The sequence below is a fragment of the Drosophila serrata genome, unplaced genomic scaffold (genome assembly GCF_035046125.1).
Source record: "Drosophila serrata isolate PLE 108 unplaced genomic scaffold, ASM3504612v1 contig_240, whole genome shotgun sequence".
Taxonomy (NCBI): domain Eukaryota; kingdom Metazoa; phylum Arthropoda; class Insecta; order Diptera; family Drosophilidae; genus Drosophila; species Drosophila serrata.
The window spans coordinates 7,849,875-7,871,686 of NW_028257138.1; the positions used below are offsets into that span (position 1 = coordinate 7,849,875).

At 38.4% G+C, this 21,812-nt stretch overlaps 6 protein-coding genes across 7 annotated transcripts in view; 3 read left to right on the forward strand and 3 right to left on the reverse strand.

Moving 5' to 3' along the window:
* Nucleotides 1–21,812, reverse strand: part of LOC110183090 (uncharacterized) — a 193,718-nt gene that overhangs the window by 74,868 nt on the left and 97,038 nt on the right. The window lies entirely within an intron of this gene.
* Nucleotides 439–1,801, forward strand: LOC110183091 (lysosomal aspartic protease). Its single transcript, XM_020951284.2, has one exon. It carries the CDS (start codon nucleotides 505–507, stop codon nucleotides 1,723–1,725), a length of 1,221 nt encoding a protein of 406 aa, XP_020806943.2. The 5' UTR covers nucleotides 439–504; the 3' UTR covers nucleotides 1,726–1,801.
* Nucleotides 2,226–3,590, forward strand: LOC110183093 (lysosomal aspartic protease). The gene has a single exon (XM_020951286.2). The coding sequence runs from the start codon at nucleotides 2,232–2,234 to the stop codon at nucleotides 3,444–3,446; it is 1,215 nt and encodes a 404-aa protein (XP_020806945.1). The 5' UTR covers nucleotides 2,226–2,231; the 3' UTR covers nucleotides 3,447–3,590.
* LOC110183099 (pepsin A) lies at nucleotides 3,806–6,085 on the forward strand. The gene has a single exon (XM_020951291.2). The coding sequence runs from the start codon at nucleotides 3,806–3,808 to the stop codon at nucleotides 5,000–5,002; it is 1,197 nt and encodes a 398-aa protein (XP_020806950.2). The 3' UTR covers nucleotides 5,003–6,085.
* Nucleotides 4,998–7,655, reverse strand: LOC110183087 (uncharacterized). Of its 2 annotated transcripts, XM_020951279.2 has the most exons (4): nucleotides 6,698–7,549; nucleotides 6,567–6,635; nucleotides 6,139–6,278; nucleotides 4,998–6,084 (listed from the first exon to the last, which is right to left on the reverse strand). In XM_020951279.2, the coding sequence occupies exons 1-4, from the start codon at nucleotides 6,801–6,803 to the stop codon at nucleotides 5,344–5,346; spliced, it is 1,056 nt and encodes a 351-aa protein (XP_020806938.2). In that variant the 5' UTR covers nucleotides 6,804–7,549; the 3' UTR covers nucleotides 4,998–5,343. The 2 variants fall into 2 exon arrangements, with proteins under 2 accessions (XP_020806938.2, XP_020806936.2); XM_020951277.2 differs by having other exon boundaries at nucleotides 6,139–6,635; nucleotides 6,698–7,655.
* Nucleotides 7,420–10,220, reverse strand: LOC110183094 (secretion-regulating guanine nucleotide exchange factor). The gene is made up of 4 exons (XM_020951287.2): nucleotides 9,862–10,220; nucleotides 8,885–9,142; nucleotides 8,036–8,811; nucleotides 7,420–7,642 (listed from the first exon to the last, which is right to left on the reverse strand). The coding sequence occupies exons 1-4, from the start codon at nucleotides 9,877–9,879 to the stop codon at nucleotides 7,555–7,557; spliced, it is 1,140 nt and encodes a 379-aa protein (XP_020806946.2). The 5' UTR covers nucleotides 9,880–10,220; the 3' UTR covers nucleotides 7,420–7,554.

The following is a 21,812-nucleotide window of genomic DNA, read 5'->3' on the forward strand; positions in this document are numbered from 1 at the left end:
AGACTTTAAAAGAAAACCCCTAAATCGTAAACAAAAATCAAATATTAAATAATATTAATTTTTTAGCTAACCGGAAAAGATAAGATATACATGTTGTACCTATCATGGAAAAAAATTGATTTGTTTACAAGAATTCCTGCCTTTTTTTTCCTTGTTATCAATGAATTGCAAAATTTGCAGTTAATTTCCACAATTTTTCATTGAAAATTCGCCGACTTAAGCGATTTCAGTTTATCTAAATTCCCACAATCTGAATTAGATTTTATGCACGGCCCCAACACGTGTAAACAAGGGCCGCCCGATCGATCACTTATGATATCTTTGCTTCGTCCAGGTAGACTTAATCGATTGGTGATCAATTTTGAGCCAGTTTTTATATTTTCGCTATCACCGCAGTGATATAAATATAGGAAGGTAAAAGTGGTTTTCTTCAGTCAAGCCCCAGACAGAAAAAAGGGGAGAACTGTGATTTCTTGGGCTGCGAAAAAGTTGCAAAAAAACAAAATGTTAAAGTGGCTGGTTCTGCTGACCATTCTGGTCTTGGTCAGTGCCGAAGTGCACAAGGTCAAGATCCATAAGAGGGAGCACAAGAAGTCCCATTTGGCCCGCAGGATTGCCGTTCATATATTGAAGCACAAGGTTCACCAGATAATTCGTCATCATCTCCGTGATCTTGTTATCTACGACGATGGAGCACCGATTTATGTCCAACCCGACTATGACTATCCCAGTCAGGATACGGACTACACCTCCGAGGAGTTGGGCAATTCGATGAACATGTACTATTATGGTGAGATTAGCATTGGCACTCCGCCGCAGTACTTCAATGTGGTCTTTGACACGGGCTCTGCGAATCTCTGGATTCCTTCGGTCCAGTGCCTGGCCACCGATGTTGCCTGCCAGCAGCATAATCAGTACAACTCCAGTGCCTCCTCCACGTATGTGGCCAGTGGACAGAACTTTTCCATTGAGTATGGAACCGGCAGTGTGACTGGATATTTGGCCACAGATACCGTGACCATTAATGGCCTGGCCATTACCAGTCAAACCTTTGGAGAGGCCATCTCTCAGCCGGGAAATAGCTTCACCGACGTGGCCTTTGATGGCATTCTTGGCATGGGATTCCAGCAGATTGCCGAGGATAATGTAGTGCCGCCGTTCTACAATCTCTATACCGAGGGACTGATTGATGCTCCAGTTTTTGGTTTCTATCTGGCCAGGAATGGCTCCGCCGAGGATGGTGGCCAATTGACATTGGGTGGCACCGATCAGAGCCTAATCTCTGGAGAGATGACCTACACACCCGTCACTCAGCAGGGCTACTGGCAATTCAGTGTGAACAACATCACCTGGAATGGCACAGTGGTGTCCAGTAATGTCCAAGCGATTGCCGATACTGGAACCTCTTTGATTGCCTGCCCGCCGGCTGCGTACGCTCAGATAAATCAATTAATTGGTGCCATACTCATCCAGGGAGATTACTATGTTCCCTGTGCCACTGTGGACTCACTGCCAGTGTTGACTTTCAATATTGGTGGCACCAACTTTGACCTCCCGCCCTCGGTTTACATCCAAACCTATACGGAAGGTAACTACAACACTTGTATGTCTACCTTCACCTATATTGGCACCGATTTCTGGATTTTGGGAGATGTTTTCCTGGGCCAGTATTACACCGAGTTTGATTTTGGCCAGAATCGTGTGGGTTTCGCCAATCTGGCTTAAGATCTTAAGTAGATGTGAACGAACAAACGAATGTTATAGAGAAAAATATTGATTATAAAAGTATAAAAAAAAGAAATAATATTTATGGAAAATATATGCATGAAAATATATAAAAAAGCGGCTTTAAATGTTTAAAAAATGTATGCTCATTTGCTATAACAAACTCTCATATTACACACTTTTTTCTTCACCTCTCTGAAAACTTTAACTCTTACAGTTTATTTATTTACTTCAAAAGACTATTCCCTTAAGTTTATTTAGCAAATGTCCAACTCCAACCACTGTACTTTTATATATTATTATCAATTTTCTACACCCCCAAAAATGTTCAATTTTACCCATTTCTTATCACGTGAGAAATTCTTTACTAAATGGTGTGAGTCGATCGAACTTAACCAAAGAGTTATGTTTATCTCAATGAACAGAACGTAAACCAGGTGAAGCTGCCAAGCCATAAATACGTGACCAATTAGGCCTCAGTTCATACAAAATCGCAAGCGCCGACCATGAGGTTAAAGTGTAATAACTCGTGCCAGTTAATTCCATTATGTTTCACATTATTGGTTTTATTCACATTCAAAGTGGAAACCCGAAAGAGTTTAAAATTTGAAAGACACCGAAATCCCGAACAAAGTCATCATAATTTGAAAAACGAACTCAAAAGTCTGTCCATTAAGCACAATCTGAAGGTGGAAGATGCCACAACGGTGGCTCCTTTAAAGGATCGGAGTACAAGTTTGGGAAATTATGCCAACACGATGTACTATACCAAAATAGAGATTGGAACACCTCCACAGGAATTCACAGTGCTAATCGATACGGGATCAGCGAATCTATGGGTGCCTTCGATTCAGTGTACAGCTTCACCCTGTCAGAATCACAGGAAATACAACTCAAAGGCTTCAAGGACTCATGTGGTTAATAACACAAACTTCCAGATACAATATGCCTCAAATTCAGGTGAAGGTGGTGTGGCACTCTCTGGACACATATCCCAGGATGTTGTCAAGATAGGAAGTTATTCCATTCGCAATCAGGGATTTGCAGAGATCATCGATGAACCACTTAAACCCTTTCTCAACTCTCCCTTCGATGGTATCTTGGGTCTGGCCTATGACACCATAGCAATTGGTGGTGTCACGCCACTCCTTTATAATTTGGTTAATCAAGGTCAGATAGAGTATCTAGGTTTCTCGATATACTTTCAAAGGAATGGCACGAATGCCTTGAGCGGTGGAGAGCTAATACTAGGAGCCACCGATTCCCGTCTTTATAGTGGATGTCTCACCTATGTGCCCATTTCTACACCTGCTTATTTTCAATTTGAAATGACAAGTGCCACTTTGAATGGCAGCAAATTGTGTTCAAACTGTGAAACCATCCTAGATGCAGGCACTTCAATGATTGTGGTTCCTGGAAAAGCTATTAAAAAAATCAACAAATTATTGGGTGTTACAAATCCAAATGATGCAAGTGGTGTGTTTTTTGTGGATTGCTCAACAGTTTCCCTTTTACCGGATATGATTTTCACCATTGCTCGGAAGGAGTTGCCCTTGAAGTCATCTCAATATGTTCTTCAATATGGAAATGTTTGTGTTTCGAGCTTTACAAGTTTGGAGGGAAACTCTTTATGGGTTCTAGGTGATAGTTTCATGGGTGCTTATTACACGGTTTTTGATTTGGAATATCATCAAATAGGAATTGGCAAGGCAGTGCATTGAGATGAGATGTTACTCGGAAAATATATACATATTTTAAAGTACTTAATGTTGTAGAGGACTAGGATTATGTCCTTTTACAGGCACACAATTAATAAAACTAATCTAAATAATACCCATTGTATACTTTGTAAAGATAATAAAATACCACCCCTATTCGAATAATTACAAACTACTTCCGTAGCACGGACTTTACTTAAACTGCGTATTTAATATACTTTTCATATTTTAATATTGAGCTTAAATCACATATTCAAAGTCACCTTTACGTGTGCATGTCAATGAATTGTGAAGCGATAAATGCATCAGAATCGAGCTATAAAAACACAAGCATTAACTTGGCTTTAAGCCAGTTAAAGACCATGAACCTGTCTGTGATAACCTTCCTACTTCTCCTCTGCCAGATCGTGCTCTGTGTCGGGATGCACAAAGTTCGCCTCAGTAAACACAGTCGGAGACACCACAAATTTCCTCATTTGTCGATATATCTAGCAAATCGAAATAGAATTAGAGGAAAACATGGCTTAACCCCAATCCATGCCATTAATGGTGGAATTGAACCAAAAAATGGCACTGGAAGTGACTCTAAAGGAGTGGTGGTTCAACGTCTAGTAAATTCCTGTGAAACAAATTTCTTTGGAACTATAAAAATGGGTGGTAGTAATCCACAAACTTTCACCGTCCAATATGATACTGGATCCTCGGATCTGTGGCTACCCAGCTCCAAGTGCGGTTCTTGCAAGAAATGTGGCAGCAGTTTGTTCAAGGAATCAAAATCTGAAACACTTCGTCAGAATAAAACTGGATTTAGCATCACATATGGATCGGGATCGGTCAAGGGTTTGGTGGCCAATGATGTGCTCATCCTTGGTGACTTGAGGATTGAAAATCAAGGCTTCGGTTTGGTCAATGACACCACCGATTGCTCAGTTTTCGATGGAATCCTTGGTTTAGCATTTCCCAATCTCTCACAGATTGGTACCTTGCCGCCCTTTCAAATGATGTTGGCCCAGAAATTGCTGGAGAAACAGATCTTTTCGTTCTACATGAAGAGTGGTTCCAGTGACGGTGGTCTCCTTATAATCGGAGGATCCAACTCGAGCTTGTATTATGGTCCCTTGACTTATACAAAAGTGACGGAGGAGAAGTATTGGTCTTTTCTAATGGGTTCCATAGGATTCCATGGAACGAATGTGAGATCATGTGAGTCGGGATGCCAGGCTATTATGGATACGGGAACATCTTTGATTGTTGGCCCAGTTACAGAGGTTCATGGCCTAATGGATGCCATTAAAGCTGTGTACGATGCCACTTTGGATCTGTGGACAATGGATTGCAAATTGATTGAAACTCTACCGCATTTGGTTATTCAAATCGAGGGCATTATGTTTTATGTACATCCAGCAACATATGTGATTAGATATTCCGATTTCTGCTTCGTGGGCATAATGGATATGCGGGGTCTGACCAAATGGATAATCGGTGATGTCTTCCTGAGGGAGAACTATGTGGAATTTGATTTGAAAAACAAAAGAATGGGCATTGCGCCAGCTGTTTGATTTCATTAGTTTTTTTTTTTGCTGTTACAATTATGTTTAAGAGTGGAAATGTTTATTAATGATGTACATTTTCAAGTGAAGTTTATATTAATTGATGAATTATGAGTTGATAAAGTGTAAATTGTGATGATTTAGTGTAAAAATATGGAAACGGAAAAATATAATGACTTATATTTCCAGAAACCTTATCCAATGAGCATTAATTGGACCGAAAATAGAAGATTCGTTTTTAGTAATTTCATCAATTACAGATTAAAATTTTGTTAAAATATAAAATGTATATAAAATCAGTTTGATTTGGAGTTTTTTTTTTCTCTTGATTTGGCCCCCTATAACTGACCTTATTGGTGACCAGTTGTTGGGGGTTCCTTGCCAGTTGGAGAAGTGGTTCCTGCTCCTGATCCTGGCAGGACACCGGGCACTCCCTGTCCATTCCCACCGTAAATGCCACGCGGTATGCGAGCATGACGTTGCTGCTGCTGCTGCTGTTGCTGTTGCAACTGAAACTGACGGATTTGTTGCTCAAAGTTGGCATAAATCATGGCAGCTGCAGCAGCAGCACAGGTGGTTGTATGATGGTGATGATGCTGATGCTGATGCTGGTTCTGTGCCATATGCTGATGAGTTTGCAACGGATTTGGGCGCATGTTGCGTGCCATAAGCTGTTGGTACAACTGCGACAAGTTCAACTCATTGGCAGGAGCATGGGCATGGGCATGGGCATGGTTATGATTATGACCATGGTAATGGACATGATTGTGTCCACAGAGTCCTACGCCTCCCATTTCGGCGCCACTCATGAGAGCGCCACCGGGACGATGTTGCTTCTGATGCTGCAAGGCTGCCGCCATGGCGGAGTGAGCGGCTGAACCCACCGGTGACTGTGGTGGATGGACATGGGATCCATGCATGTGTGGACAGGATGGATGATGCGGATGTGGTCCCAACTGATTGAATTGATACATCTGAGGAATGGTCATCTCATTGCCTGCCTGGCTATGTTGCACAGGTCGCGTTGCCTGCCTCTGCTGCTGCTGCTGCTGTTGCTGTTGCTGCTGTGGCAAAGCCGTGGAGCAGGTTGGCTAAATTAAAAACTATAAGTAGAAAGAATTCAAAACCCCTAGAAAAAATCTTACCCCAGGATATTGAGATCCCGAGGCTGTTGCTGTTGCTGCAACTCCTCCATTCGTCTGCACTTGGTTCCTATCCACGGGTAGTCCAATCTTCTCGAGTCCTGGTGGAGTATGTGAATCCCCATTCGTTGCTTGATCCAGATCTGCAAAACAAGTAGCCGTGTCCTTGGGAAAGTCGAGAAAATAGTCCCCAAAGAGGGAATAATTCTCGGCAGCCTTATAATAGTTCGGAGTGTCAATTTCCGGAAAACCGTAGGGGTCTCCGTACAGTGCCCTCCCCACCTCGAGTATATGAGCGGTGGCATTATCATTCGCATGTATCTTACTTCCAATTCCATTTCCGCCATTCTCGCCTCCAGTTACCGGCTCAGGTCTCAGAATTGATTCCAAATCTGAGGGTACATAGGGGAGCTTTTCACCCGGAAACTTACGTATTCCCAGGGCAACATCGCCGGACGTCACACTCCAGATTTTCTTGGCCAGTTCATCCGATATATTGGCTATGAGTCACATGGGGATTTCGATTTATTTACTTGTCATTATACATTTTATGGTGCAATACCCTGAGTGGTGGCCAGCAGCTCATCTGCATTTATGTCGTCCACTGGAACTTTCTCATTGTTCTCACTGTTCTGCTCAGACATCATTGGTTTGTTGTTCTCCGACATCTTTAGATCGCGAACACAGAAACGAACAATTTATACAAAATGTTTGCAAACGATATGCTTATGTCAAATTTCTCGAGAAAAAAAAAAAAAATTATTTTTATAGAGCCGACAACACACCCTCTATCCCTAGCTGTATCCCAAGGCACACTAAATGGAAAGAAATCAAATTCCCCCTTAGGAAAGCTAACTTCTGGAGTAACCAGATCGGATATCAAAACACTTCTGGGCTGTACTTTTTGTTTATAAGCAAAAGGCGATATGCCTTTATATAAATAAATGTATATTAGCAGAGCACCCTTTGCTTTTACATTTAACACATATGGCAATAAAAATATTCACTTTCTATATAAATACATACATATGTACATATGTGCAAATGTTTCAAAACTTAATCCCAGTTAAAGCGAAGTTTGTTTTTGATTATAAAGTTCTTTGGAATTTTAAAGTGAAAAAACTTGTAATGTTTTTTTTTTACACACACACACACATAGCAAAGATTTTTGCTAAAAGTTGCATGTGCAAAATTTTCCTTGTAAAATATTCATAAAGAACTAGATTCCTGTATTTATTCGTTAGCTTCCATTTATCTACAGTCACCCAGTTTGAAATGAACCTATTTTATAAACAATTGGCTCTTTATTTCAACAATTTAACAGCGAACACACAAGAAAAAACTCGCGGACGAAGTTAAGCGCAAGCGTGCCGGCAGACAGAGACAGAAACAGGTGCTCGTATAACAGGAAGCAGTCAGCTAACTGTCAATAATCGTATAACAGAAACCAGCTCCAGCCCCGGCCAACTTAACAAGACCCGGTAGCTCAAGTAGCGTAGGGATGCATCTGGAAATATATCGATTACCATTACGTAATATTATTGAATGTATTATTAAGGTTTCCTTCCCTTTTTTACTAAGCAAATAATAACACAAGCACAATTTAAATGAAAAAAATGTGAGCTTGAAGGAAAATTATTGAATATTGTAGAAAAATATTCGATAGTTTTAAATTATGGATATATATCGACTTTTAGTCCATATTTTTCCATCTCTAATGGCGAAAAGTACAGCTTTTATGCAAAGTTTAAATTAAAAAAAGCAAAAATAATATGCTTTCTAAAACAGTAAAGTGTGCCTTAAAAACTTCTAGTTAATTTGAAAAGATAATGACAACAGGCAGAGTTCGTATTTGATCTGCATTCTGTTGTACAAATCTTTCAAGTTAACCATTCCTTACATATTTTCCGTGCTGTTGTTGCCACAATTCCCATGCTCATTCCAGCCCCAAGTATACACTGCTCCCGCAGATGTCCTAAGCAAGCCATGCTCTGCTCCCATGTGAATTCTAGCCGGTGTTTGATCCTCCGGCAGCTTCAGGCTCAGTGGAGTTGGTATAGCCTGCTGTTCGCTGAACGATCCTGTTCCCAGTTGTCCATAGCAATTGCGACCCCATAGGAGGATTTCATTGTTCCTTAGCACCGCTGCATTGTGGGTCCAGCCCACGGCCAGCTGCCGCACATCCTCCTCAAAGTGAAAAGCATTCGACTGACCGAATTTATTGTCGCCCAGCGTGAGAATCCTCTTGGTGCTGCCGCCTCCAGTTTCGCTAAGATCTACACACTTCAGAAGCATGTGATTCTGACCACTGGAAAGGGACACGATCTTTAGCTCATTTGGATTATGAGCCTGTATCTTTATCGTATTGCAGCGATGCAGGCAGGTGGCCGTGATATCCAGTTCAATGGGCGGTGGATCCATAATTCTCAATCGTCCAAAGACATATATCTTGTGATCCTCCGTGAGTACGGCACAGTGGCGCAATCCAAAGCTAATCCTGATGGCATCCTCTTCCCGAGGCAGCTTCACTGGCATGGGTCTTCTCACAGCTAAAAACCCACGTTGACATATTCCCAACTGCTGGAAGGCATTCGATCCCCAGACATATAGGCGTTTGGTCAGGGTAATGGCGCCGGATATGTCCCAGCCACAGCTGATCTTGTCCACAGGAACTTCCTGGTTGGTATATTGCATTTTATCGATTAAAGTTGTTATTGTTATGAATATTTATTATTTAATAGTTTGTTACCCCAAAGAATTCGGTGGGAATCATCTTAAACTCATTGTGGCACTCCTCCGTTGAGTCCAGGCCCAGTTGACCACGATTATTCCAGCCGCAGGCATGCACTCTTCCATTCGTGTCGAGGATGAGGACGTGGCCACCACCGCCGCGAATGCACCGCACTTGGGCGGCGGCAAAGGAGCAGGAGCTCTTGGCCACCCGCTGCGGTGTCATGCACAACTCGGACTCAAAGCCAAGGCCAAGCTGGCCGTGAGAATTGGCACCCTAAGACATCACAGAAAATGGGCAAACAAAAAGGCCACCAAAGGAAATCACTCATTAATTTGCAATGCAAATCGCCCCACGGCGATGTCTCTGTTATTTTTGAATACTCTTAGAAAGGGTGAGCTAGGTTTTCTTAAAAGTTTGAAATGCTAATCTAAGTTTCCTTGAAACAAAAACCTTTTTAATAGCATTTCTAAACTTATTTAACATAAATAACTTGGTTTTAAATCTGATTTTGGATCTGATAATTGGAATAGAATTAAATTATTATAAGTTAACTATAAGATACCTTAATTTGATATATTATATATCAATTTTAAAAGTTTTAAAATGTTTAATAGACTAAAAGTTGGTGTTTAGGATGTATAAATGGAACCTAACTAGACTCTATTTAAGTATTTTGTATAAGAAACCAATAAATCTCAAAGTTTAAGGTTTGATTTAAACAATTTTGAGCCCTGGTAAAATCAGAAATGATTAAATTTGAGATTGGGTCCCTTGGAAAATTGTTTTGTGATAAGATTACTAATTATGGATGTGAAATTGGTACTAGAACATAATAATTTTTCATTTACAGCACAAGAAAAACAATATATCTTTTAGATTTCTCTATTTTATAAACCACAAGAGTATTCCCTATTTCCTTTTAGAAAGCCTGTCTATTTGCTCCACTCCCTTTTTAAAAAAAACCGGGCGTGGGCTTAAAAGCAATGTCCTACCCAGGCGTAAACCTCCATGACCACCAGTTGCTTCGCTGCACTTCCGGTTGTTGTTCGTCGCCGCGATTTCTTCGGTGATTCCGGTGATTTAATGCGACGCAGTCACGCCAGAAATGTGGCGGCGAAGGTGCGATTCCAACAACAAATTGGACTACTCGATGGCCTCCAATGGCGCTCCTTGGGCCTCCGGACGCGTGGCTGTGCCGTTGGCAGCTCATGTAAAACTGAGTCTAAACTCTGTAGGTTGAATTACTTTTATATTCGCAATTCTTTCAAATGTTTTTTAACTTTGCGTGTGCGGCAAACAAAAAATGTAAACAATGCAAATGAGAGATGAGCGTTGCCAGACTTCTGAGCACAGCTGATTTGTTTACCCCTGTTAACTTTTAACAGCGGGCTAACAGGAAGCTGGAGATTTACAGTTTCCCGCCAAAGGGGAAATTCAAATGTTATTTAAATAATTTAAGTTTTTTTACTTAGTTTTTATACTAAAAAATTATTGAAAATGTTTTGTTTTTATTTTATTCAATGTTAACTTATTGTTCCTTGCCTTTACTCCCTCAACCAACAATTATTATTACATTAAATGGCCTTTAAAAATTGAAAATAATACCTTAATGTCTCATTCGGTTATGGCTTAAACGATTATATAATCCCGGAGGGAAAGTCACGAGAACTGCATATTAATATATTGTAATTAAAAGCAATGAAAGTTCAGGGCGAAGGCTAAAGTGCATGCAATTTTAATTAAGTTTTAATTGTCAAGACGAAGTAAGAAACCTAACCCTAGTTAGCCATGAATGGAAGCTTGCTCCGGAGGAAAAAGGGAATTAGTTGCACAAAATGGACCGTAACGAATATTATAATACCTAAAGTTACAACCTAAAAATTAAATATTGAATATTATTGTTCCAAAAAAAGTTAAGAAGTCTATGAAAAGTATGTTTAAAATAATGAATAGTACACTTAAGTACCCTACTAGTTCATGTTATGATAGTACTCTTTAATATTATATCGTTTTAATCCTTTTTAAAGATTATGTTTTAAAAATATTGTTAACTAAAATGCTCATTCAAAATCGTAAGCAGACAGGTGAACACAGGTGAGTTTTAATTACCACGAAATCAAGGCGCTGGCAAAGGTAAGTGAGCAAGGGGCGCTAACAGCAGGACATTACAAAGCTTCAATGTTTGGCTGGCATGCAATGGCTGCCTGGAAAATGGGGAATCCCCTTCTTCCTCTCCCTTGCACATGTGAAGAATGCACTGCGCTTCGCATTTGCAATTCAAAAATGAGCCCCACCGCCGCCGTTGCACACGTTATTTAGAATGGCCTGGCACCGCCCCTAAACGCTAGAAATGAAAACTGATGATTTTCACTTGATACCCAGAAAACGAAGAAAAGCCATGCAAGAAAGAACGACTGCTCCACATGCAATCGAAGGTGCTCATGGGGCAATGGAAATCTCTTTTAAATTGCCATGGCAGTCAATTAAAACCAAAGGGAATTAACATGTTGACTGGTTAAATGGCAGCGAAATGGAATCGAATTAGGAAAGAATTATCCTTGGCTTTTCTAAGGGATTATTGCAATATAAAATTTACCTTACAGGGCATTTAAAAGTCGTTTAAATTATTTTACTTTCAGTGTGTGTTTTTCGTGTGTCCAATATGAATTGTTATTCCCATTTCTTGGCGCTACTATGACGGGTTTATATGAGGTATTTCCGTTTCGCTTTGGTCAGCTTGCCGGAAAAAACCCATAAAAAATCCACAATGAAAGAAAATGAAAAATTAACTCTTAAATGGGGACTTTTTAAATTAAATAAAATTTAAATTGATATTGAACCTTATATCTTAGAAATAAATAAAGTTTCTATCCTCAAAAAATTATAAGAATTACCTAATTAATTATTTTAATTTACTTCAAAATTATAAATAAGTGTTAACATAAAAAATAACATGAGTATGTACATAAATTATATTGATTTATTTATTATAAAATATTTTAACAAGTAATATTAAAATATTTTCATATTGTAAATATAGCTTTATTAAGTTAATTGTATTATAATCTATTATTTTTTATAATATTCTATTTTAGCTTATAAAATAAATTTAAATTAATAAAAATACATTTACATTTAAATTTTCAAACTTTTATTGACATGTTAATTAACATAACATATTACCAATAACAGAAGTGACAGTGTTGGTAAACTTTACAGTCCATTAATATGGAACACTGCTCCGTTGGCGCCAAGAATTCAAATTTAGCTAAGGGTGCCCATTAATATTATCGTGTTTCATTCACGAACCTCGTGTAGGATCCTTGTAGGGATAAGTGTATTTCGAAGGACTTTTTATAGGGCCCCACTTGCACTTTGCGCGTGCATGTGTTTGTGCATATGTGAGTGTATATGTATGTACGTCCCAGCGGAGTAATTTAAACGTAGGGGACACGTGACTCCATTCCCTGTGTGTTTTTGGCATCTTTACGACTTTTTGTCTGTTGGTTGTCACATTTTTTCTCGGTTTTTGTTGCTGTTGCGTGTTGAGTTGGGTTTCGTGTGTTACAATTTCTTGTTTTGTTTTTTTTTCTCCCTTTATTTTTATTTTTGCAATTGCCATTTTGTTGCTATTTTCGTTTTTGTGCAAGAAGAAATGTTGTTGCTTTCTTTTTTTTTTGGCTGTTTTCGAAATTAAATCTAATTTGATGTGCAAATGTGTTGTGTCGGCACTGGCGCTTTGTTATTAGCCACATTCTGGCACGTCTGGCACTCCCTTTTCGCTATCCTTCTTATCCTGCGAAATGCAGGTACAGTCGTAATTCGAAAATGGGTTTTAAATTGAAGGGAATTGGGTTTTGAAGACAACATTTAATTGAATTATTACTATTATATTGTATTATAATAATATCTCATTATTTAAAATTCTATGCAAGGTAAATATATTTAATAACATTAACACATCCTTTTAAATTAATTCTTTTAAAATATATTAATTAGATTTAGACGCTTGATACCAATTCTTTTAAGATTTTGAAACATAAAATGAAGTCTTATATTTTAATTTTCTTTTAAATATATTAAAATTTTTTTTGGTTTCCCTGTATCCCTGTTTTCCAAACCCTCTTCATTTACTTGCTCGTCCTGAATTAACAGTTAACGAGTAAATGGCTTACGTTGTCTTTTCCTCCACGTTCTTTGGTCCCCGCCTTTTGCGGTTTCATTTCATTGCAAGTTGCATTTTGTTTGTTTTTCGCTTACATTTTTCTTTTTGCTTTTGTCGTTTTTCGTTTTATTTTTTTGTTATTTTTTTTTTGTCCTTCTCTGTGGTTTTTCCATGAGACAAGGATAGCGCCAACGTGTGATAAGCCAAAGTGGCAAAATTGTTGTGGGATCAGGGGAGAAAGGTTGGCAGGAAAGCGTTGCTGATGAGGGGAAACTGCCGATTGGCACTTGCAATTAAGCGTTTGGCTTTAAATGTCAATGGTTGGCAAGCATTTTCCACAATTAACTTATACCGGCAACATTTGTGGTCTCAGCAATGGTTTTATTTCTTGAATTTTTCCGTAGTTTGAAATGTTTAAGCAGGTTAAATGGTATAAAATTGGGAAACTTAATTGTAAGGCTAGTTAAAAATATAAAAATTACCTAAAATAAGTTTTCTACAAAGTCTTAAAATAATTTAAATATATAATACACAGAAATCCCTTGAATTGCACCCCAAAAAGTATGCTACAAATTTGTATGCATAACAAAAGAATCACAAATCTAGTTTGCAATTAAAAGTTTTTTATTTTATGTGATATATATACACTTCTTTTGAACTAATTTTAAATATACAATAATATTTTGAAAATAATTTACTATAAGCATTCAAATGCCTATCGATTGGCACCAACTGTTGCTTAAAAACTACATCAATCCCTCTATTCCCATTCCGTAACCACTCTCCCATCAAATGGTTTAGCAATTCCATATTTTCAAAACCGATGAGCGATGGACAAAAGTCATTTCGACCTCTAATCATGACTGTGGTCTCGACAGTTGTCCATTGCTATGGTTGATTCCGATTCGAATTCGGATTCAGGCGGAGGACCCACCTCCTGGGAGAACACCCCTTCACCTGTCCTGACCTGCAAAACTCAATTCGTTTCGTGGCCGAAACACACACACAATCGAAAACCAAAGCCAAAAACCCTGTCCCGCAATGGCTGTCAAATTATGAAAATGGAATATTTTCCGGTGTGCCTGACACTTTAAATGAAATTTGAAAAGCAATCACACCGCAGTAGCAACACACTACACACCCCATCCCCCTCTGGCTGTTTCCCCTAATTGCTCAATCAAAAAACGTATGCAATTCCATGGGGTAAATCAAGCTGACTCTCTGGAAAATGCATTTTTCCCCAGACAAAAAAAAAGAAATAGAAACTAAATTTTATACTTAAACTTTGCTACAAAGGCGAGGCAAAAGGATGGTTATACTGGGCTGGTAGGGCCGGAAGATGAACGGAAGTGTTTGGCGGTTTTTCTCGGGTGGTGCAAGGGGTTAGGAAAAACCAGGGGGTGGGGAAACGAATGAAAGTGATTGCCACAAGCAACAGCCAAAGACAACAATGCCAAACTTTGGCTGGGCCAAGGAGTTGTACGAAATGCGGGGAAAAACGGTTGAGAAAACGGGGAAAAACGAAAGAAAACTGGGGAGGGGAAAAACGTGAGGAAAAACCGGAGGGGAAAAGCATGGGGCATGGCTGCTGTTGGGTAGCGGAAACGGAAGCGCATTGAGCAAAGTTGCAGTTGTTGGCTTTTGTTTCGCCATCTCTCCAACGCCAGAGCAAAGCAATTTAAGTTAAACAAGCGCTCAACGCGGTCCCTCCTTTTCCTCGTCCTTTTCGTCCTTTCCTCCTTTCCCTTTCTGTGGATCTGAGTTTTCCACCCTCCCCCCTCCTTCCCTAGTCATCAGTGTCCTTTTGCCCCGCGTTGCACACAATGAAAATGTCAAATATTTTCCAAAATCCTTTCGTTTCGCTTGGATTTGTTGCGAGCGCTTTTCAAAAATGGTTTTCCCTGATTGACTTAAAGTTTTATTTTCGTTTTTTCCAAGAACTGAGCTGACATTATTCGGCAGTCTATCAAATGGGTTACATTTCTCAGTTGAAATTGATTTCATGACAAGAGCTTAAAAGGGGAAAGCTAATTAAATTAGCTAAAGTTTTGTTGAATGGAGTTTTTGAGGGGAGAGTTGAGGAATATTCACTTCAAAATGTAAGGGAAATATTGGAAGTGTTATTGGGAGTGTTAAAGAATTGAATAAAGTAAAGTAAAGAATACTTTCTATGAAAAAATTATATAAAAGTATGATTTAAAACGTTAAGCAATTAAAGGATTTATTGCATTCTTCTTAAAGAATCTTAAATTTCATAAACTTAAACTATTTTTTAATTGATTTTATATTGTAAATATTGAAAAGTCATTATATAGAACTTAATAACAATAGAACTTAATAACAATAGAAATTGAATCTCTTCCTGATCTAAACTTTAAAATGTAATATATTTAATATCATAATATCTTAAATACTAAATCAAAAACCCTTATTAAACCATTATGTCAATAGACCGTTTCACTTCCATTCATATTTATATATTTAACCTACAAGTAATTGGATAATTTAGTGGTTTGTACCAAGTCTGTCATTATTTCAACTGGTAACCCTCACAGGGCTATGTCTGGTTGACATGTGGCAAGTGTTTGAGCCATGAGTCCTTTCGCTTATTGAATATTCAATTTCAATTTATGGCAAAAGCGAGCAACAAACACAAAGCGTCCAGGCCTCAAGTTTGGGGCCCAAAAGTTTTGTTCGATAATTGCGGGTGGAAACCCTATTTGGTTTTGCTTTCCCCATTTCCCCCTTCAGTATTTTCCCTCACTTCCCCGACTTTCTCAGCTTGCAGCGACCGGGCACGATAATTATTATGTAAATTGCTTAAAAATTCACCGCAGGTATACCCAAGGGATTCACTTTGCCTCCGAGGTTCCCTGCACCGAGGTCCTTTCGTCTGGCAGCCGTTGCGCTGCATTAAGCTTGATTGCATTAAGTTTGCTTTCGTCTTGCCAGGTAAAGAAGGGGGGTTTTTGAGGGGGGTTTAAGGGGGTGAAATAGGACCGGAACCCCATCAGTTTCCGGTAAAAGGAGGGGGGTCGAAGTCTCATCTCGTCTCACATTGCCCTTGCCCAATTTCATTGCGCTTTAATCTATGCACTTTGGATTTCTTAGCCTGCATTCCGTATTAGCCAAATTTTCGCATGCTCCGTTGCATGCCGCTCTCTCTCTCTCTCTCCCTCTCTCTCTCTGGGTTTTTCCCAACGGGGACCCAAGGAAATTCCTCATTGAACTATAGCTATAAAACTGTGGATGGGAAAAAGAAATCTTAAAGAATTTTCTGGATTTTAGGTTACCTATTAATGGTGAAAATATATTGATTTAGTTTAATTCAGAACTTTTTAAAGTAAAACACTTATAAATTCTTATTTATGAGCATTATAAAATATATACATCGTATTTAAATATATTTCCCAAAATTCTAATTTAATCTCTTTATTTATTTTTTATAATTTCATAAAATATCTATACACTTATTTCTGCTTTTTAGCATCCACTGTAAATTCCTAAAAGCCTGTGAAATTCTGTCTTGTTTGCGCTTGACAGGATATTGATGACCTGCGCCACTTCTACCCTTCACACATCCTGCCATCACCATCATCATCATTATCCTTCTCAAACTTGTCTACAAAACCAATTTAATCTTTAGAGATTTTAACACATTCTATTAAACATTTACTCACACATTGTTGGAGCTACTTCCGTTTCCTATTTCGAAGTTCTTCCTGTTCAGCTTGATGTGATTACTATTGTTATTGTTTTTGATGCTAATAATTAATAATTTGTGTGCATTACATCAACTTTGACTCGGAATGGCAAATTGCAACACATTTCACTGATTTTAAATGAATTTTTTATGCCGCTTGTCATGGCAAAAATTGTTGACATGTATAAAGTCAAGTACAAATACAACTTGAATAAATAAAAACATTTTTATTTGCTCTTATTTTAAATAAGCAAATGTTTACTTTACTCCTTATAGTTTAAATAAAGATATATATATTTTTAATGATTGCTTTTATGTAAATATTTGTATTTATGTTTGTAAATTGAATAAATATTGATGTTAAGCCTTTGTTACCTTTAAAGAACTTTTGACTTGAAGTGGAATTAACACAACAATTATTACTACTTGAACTTGAGTTGGTTTTTATTAAATTCTACCTATTTTTTTAATGATACAGAAATATTAAATATCTATTTAAAAGGTTAAAGCGGTGTCCCTGTGTTTCAATTACTTAAATGGATTACCCCTGACGGTGCCAGGACATTTCCCTGAGATTCATTGTAAATGCTCAATTGCTGGCACATGCATTTCCCCGAATATATATATATATATATCTTAATCTGTTACTGGCGTCGAAACCACTGCTATTCCTCAATCCCCAGGACTCAGGACTCAGTACTCAATCCAGAATCCTGAATCCGCATTTGGCCTCAAGTGCCGTCGCAGCGGAGTTTATGCAAATGAGGCGGCATTGCCGCTGCTCCTGCGGTTCTTGGGCCGTGAATCTGTCAGGACAACTATCTGCAGTGTGTGTGTTTGTGTGTGCATTGTGTCCTTGTCTTGGTCTAAATTACAGTCGGCGGCTGCCTTTTGGCCACGCCCCTTTGGGCCAGCTCAGTCTGCTGCTTTCATGCCCATTGGGCTACTAATTATTTGTTAACATAACACGAGTGGCAATTTAAATGCAATTAGGTCCCGGCATGGGTTTCCCAACCCAGGGACTCTTGGACTGTGCTCATTAGAAGGACTTGGGTCCTTCGATTGAGTGCGCATTTCAATTGGCAATTTAATTCCTTTCAATTGCCAAGTTGGCAAGAAACTTAATGAGCATTTTGGAATTTATGAGGGGTTAACGAAGACAACTGGAATCGATGGGGGAGGATAATCATTAATAAATCTATCGTATATAGATTCAAGATTTATAATTAAAACTTGTCTTTAAATTCTTTAAAAATTTAAAAGTATTGAAGCTTCTCCTGACCAATGTAAATGTGCAAATGAATTCAATTTGTAATCAACAATGCGTGACTTTCAATTGACAATTTAATTAAAAGCCGAGTTGAGTGACACAAAAAGCTAAAAATTATGCCAGAATACCGAAAAATCCTGGATCCAGGAACTTTATATCCTGACTGTTCTTCCGTCTCCTTCTCCATCTGCATATCCATTTGAATCTGCATTGTTTTTTCTGTTTCTCTGTTTTTTTGTCCAAGTAAAATCTATTTAAACAAGTTCCTCGTAGTAAATTGCATTCGTCTCGACTTTGGTCCGAAGCCGACCAAATGCGATTACATGGGCCACAACACAAAAGACAGGACTCGAGGACAGGCAGGAGCAGGAGCAAGAGGCAGGAGCAGGAACAGGAGCAGAACTTAGCAGATGTTGTCCTCGTGTTTTTGGCATTGTCCAAGCTGAATGCAGTGACCAGAGATCAAGCTGGTAAATCTCTTCTTGTTTGCTGCATGTGTTTTACTCTCCACCACTCTGGGTATCAGGTATTTGTTAAAGGGATTACCAAATGCAGACACACTCATAGTAAGATGACACAAGGACAAAATGCAGGAAATAATTGGTAGGACAAAAAATATTACCTAGAAAACGTAGAAAAAGGCACGTACAAAAAATGAAGAGAGATAATTTTTGGTGAATGCGGATTGATTTTGAGATCTTCACAGTAAAATTATATTAAGGCTTGAGAAGAAAGTGCAGAAAATTACTGGAGATCTCTAGGAATGATTATTACGTTTAAATTAAAAAACAATATATTGATAATAGCTTTAAAGAGCATTTTCTTTATAATATTTATATGGTACCTATCATTAATTTATCAAAATATTTAATTAATCATAGACTTCTTGAGATCAAGCTTCTAAAAAAGAATGATTAAATGTTTATTAATTTCTATAAAAATATCAACAACTTTCATAAGCAATATACCTTAATTAAAATCCTTCAAAATGCATTGACTATCATGAATGAGTCCTACCAGATCTTTAATTTATCTATTCCAAAGAAAAGAGTATATGAAAATACACCTTTCTTCATGTGAAGACCAATGCAAAACCTTAATGCAACTAAGCCACATGATGCTCTTCTAACTTCCCCAGCAAAAAACAATGTGAAATAAAAGTACGCATAAAAGACGAACAGAAAATGTAATGGGGAAATGGTATAAACTCAAGTCAAAAAGTGTACAACGAGTGGGACAAATTGTGCGTTGCGTAAATGAGGACTCCGAATGAAATGCATGCAAATGAGCTGAATAATGAGCACTACCTCCCAAGTGCAACCCTCTGTCTGATCTCTGACCTCTGGACAACCCTTTTGTGGCACTAATTTCCTGAGCAGTGCCAAAGGAGTGGGTACGGTGTTCGCTCTACTGGCACAGTCCAAAGTGTCAGTAAGTCAACAAGAATGCACTCTGACACCGCCCAAAGGAGGAGAGCTTCTAAGAGCACTGAACGAAAAAGGGGTTTCGAACTAATATTTAATTAAAAGTAATTTAAATGGGTTTTATATTAATATATTTTGATATTTTCTACATGACATACAGCTTAAAAAACTATAGTAATTATATTATTTAGCTTTGTAGTTTCCCTTTTTAAATTCCTCTGATTTGTTTCAGTGAAACAATCTCTGCTCTGTTGGCCAGTTGGAGTCCACTCGACACTTTGAATGTCATTAAGCTGTCCGTCCAAGCCGGATCCTAGAAACTCTGGAGGTCCTTCTCCTGCCTCCTGCCTCCTGCCTCCTAACCGGACGACACTCAGTCAATGTCTCACTAACAATCGTCAACAGGCTCAAGCAGCGTGGGGCAACAATCACGGTTTCTCTACACCCTTCCATTGTGTCCTTCTCCCACAAAGTCTCCCTCATCCCTTAGGGGAATCCCCTTCTTCTGCCTGTATAGATATATATGTATATATGTTGAATGCATTTTGGTCGAAGAAACGTTTGTCAATTTTACGCTTGTCGACTTTTGTGAATTGCCCTTTTTTTTGCCTTGTCCCACACCCCGGATGACACCTGTATTATTGTTGTATGCAAAATGCGTCCTGCGTGTTGTAATTGTCCTGCCGGTCAAGTTTTTTTGGGCTAGATTCAGGTGCCAGAAGGTGAAAAATGCTTGGAAAATGCGAGTAGGAAAAAGGTCACAACGATGACAAAGCAAAGCCAATGGTATGGCAGCCAAAAAAATGGTAGAAAAGAGTTTAGTTTACAGGACAAATGATGTAACAAGGAATTGGAAAGTGTTATTCAGGTAATAAAATTACAATTCCCTTTAATAAACAGTCAATAAATAGTTCTTGACTTCATAAATAATTACTAATAATTAAACACCTTCTAAATATTGGTTTATAAATAGGTTTACTAACTAAACCTTGACCACCTTTTGCTCTATAATTTTCTATATCCTTTGATTGACTAATGACCCCGATCTCTATAGTTTCCCATATCCCCTGATTAACTAATGACCCCGATTCTGTCAGGTCAGTGTGTTGACAAAGCCGCGAAAACAAAGCAGAAACCACCGAAAAGTAAATCCAATCCCCCTGAGGTCATTGGGTAAACTTTGTGGGTGACCCCGCCGATGTGATGCCTTGTCTGGCCTCGGCTGACACCGAATATATCCCTAATCGCCAATGGTTGAGCGCAGAAAGCAGCGCCCTAGGCGACAGGCAGCATTTAGGGGCTTATTAAATTGCCATTACCTAAGCCGGACATCATCATCATCATCATCATCAACAGGAGCAGGAGCAACGCCGACAGTGTCCCAGGGTCACTGTGCATACGAAGGCGAAGGCTCGGCATTTGCCACTCAAGTGCAGGATTAGCGGCGATGATGACAACAGCTTGACAGGCAGCAGGTCCATTAGAGCGCGGGAATGAGAGGCGGGGGAGGTGATGTGGTGTTACTCCTGGCAAGGGAGTAGGAGAAGGAGCAGGGGAAGGTCCAGGTCCAGGTCCAGGTGAGCTAAGGGAAAAGCAGCCTGATGAGCTTAAGGGAGCAGCAAAGCAGCGACTAGTACGCACACGTTCAGCAAGAGTAAAAGTTAAGGGGAATGCACTTAGGGGAAAAAGTTTATACTTATGACATATTGGTTAATAATGAATAAAAGAATAATTGAAACATCAAAATGTTTTAAAAGATTAGTTAAATAATTCTAAATATATATGAAGAGCCCAGATTTTTAATGCAAAATCTAAATTTATTATATTTTGAGAGTGATTTCTATTTTTACCAGAAGAACTCAAAGCTTAACAAGAAGGGAAACTATCTTCCGGATGCTGAACTTTATATAACCTTGCAGTTTACAATTTAATCAATATCTTTGGATATCTTTATATGAAAATTTTTTTAAGATATCAAATTTCAAAATAACATCGCCAAAAAAGCATTAATTTTAATTTGGAAAGCTGTCCTATGTTAGTTTTTATTATATTAATAAAACTGTATACCCAATTTAAAAATGTTTAAATTTAAAAATAACAAGAAAGAAAGCTAACTTCGGCACGCCGAAGTTTATATACCCTTGCAGATAGAACTTCTATGACTAGGAATCCATACAATATAAATTATATATATTTGTGTTAAAAAACAATGAAGTAATACCTGCTTTCATTTCATTCTACAATACATATTATATTTGCAGTTTTACATTCACAGATTTGCATTTTTCCTCTACATTAAACGATCGTTTGTATGGCACCTATATGATATAGTCGTCCGATTTTCATGAAATTTGACACAAAATTTAAGACTAATACAAAAT

Bases quoted from the DNA above. Each gene is read 5' to 3' on its own strand.
- LOC110183091 (XM_020951284.2), top strand. From the start codon at position 505: ATGTTAAAGTGGCTGGTTCTGCTGACCATTCTGGTCTTGGTCAGTGCC.
- LOC110183093 (XM_020951286.2), top strand. From the start codon at position 2,232: ATGAGGTTAAAGTGTAATAACTCGTGCCAGTTAATTCCATTATGTTTC.
- LOC110183099 (XM_020951291.2), top strand. From the start codon at position 3,806: ATGAACCTGTCTGTGATAACCTTCCTACTTCTCCTCTGCCAGATCGTG.
- LOC110183087 (XM_020951277.2), bottom strand. From the start codon at position 6,803: ATGTCGGAGAACAACAAACCAATGATGTCTGAGCAGAACAGTGAGAAC. The intron at 6,636-6,697 runs GTATTGCACCAT...TGTGACTCATAG, and splicing joins GCTGCTGGCCACCACTCAGG to CCAATATATCGGATGAACTG. The intron at 6,085-6,138 runs GTAAGATTTTTT...TTTTTAATTTAG, and splicing joins CGGGATCTCAATATCCTGGG to CCAACCTGCTCCACGGCTTT.
- LOC110183094 (XM_020951287.2), bottom strand. The intron at 8,812-8,884 runs GTAACAAACTAT...TATACCAACCAG, and splicing joins TTCCCACCGAATTCTTTGGG to GAAGTTCCTGTGGACAAGAT. The intron at 7,643-8,035 runs GTAAGGAATGGT...ATATATTTCCAG, and splicing joins AACAACAGCACGGAAAATAT to ATGCATCCCTACGCTACTTG.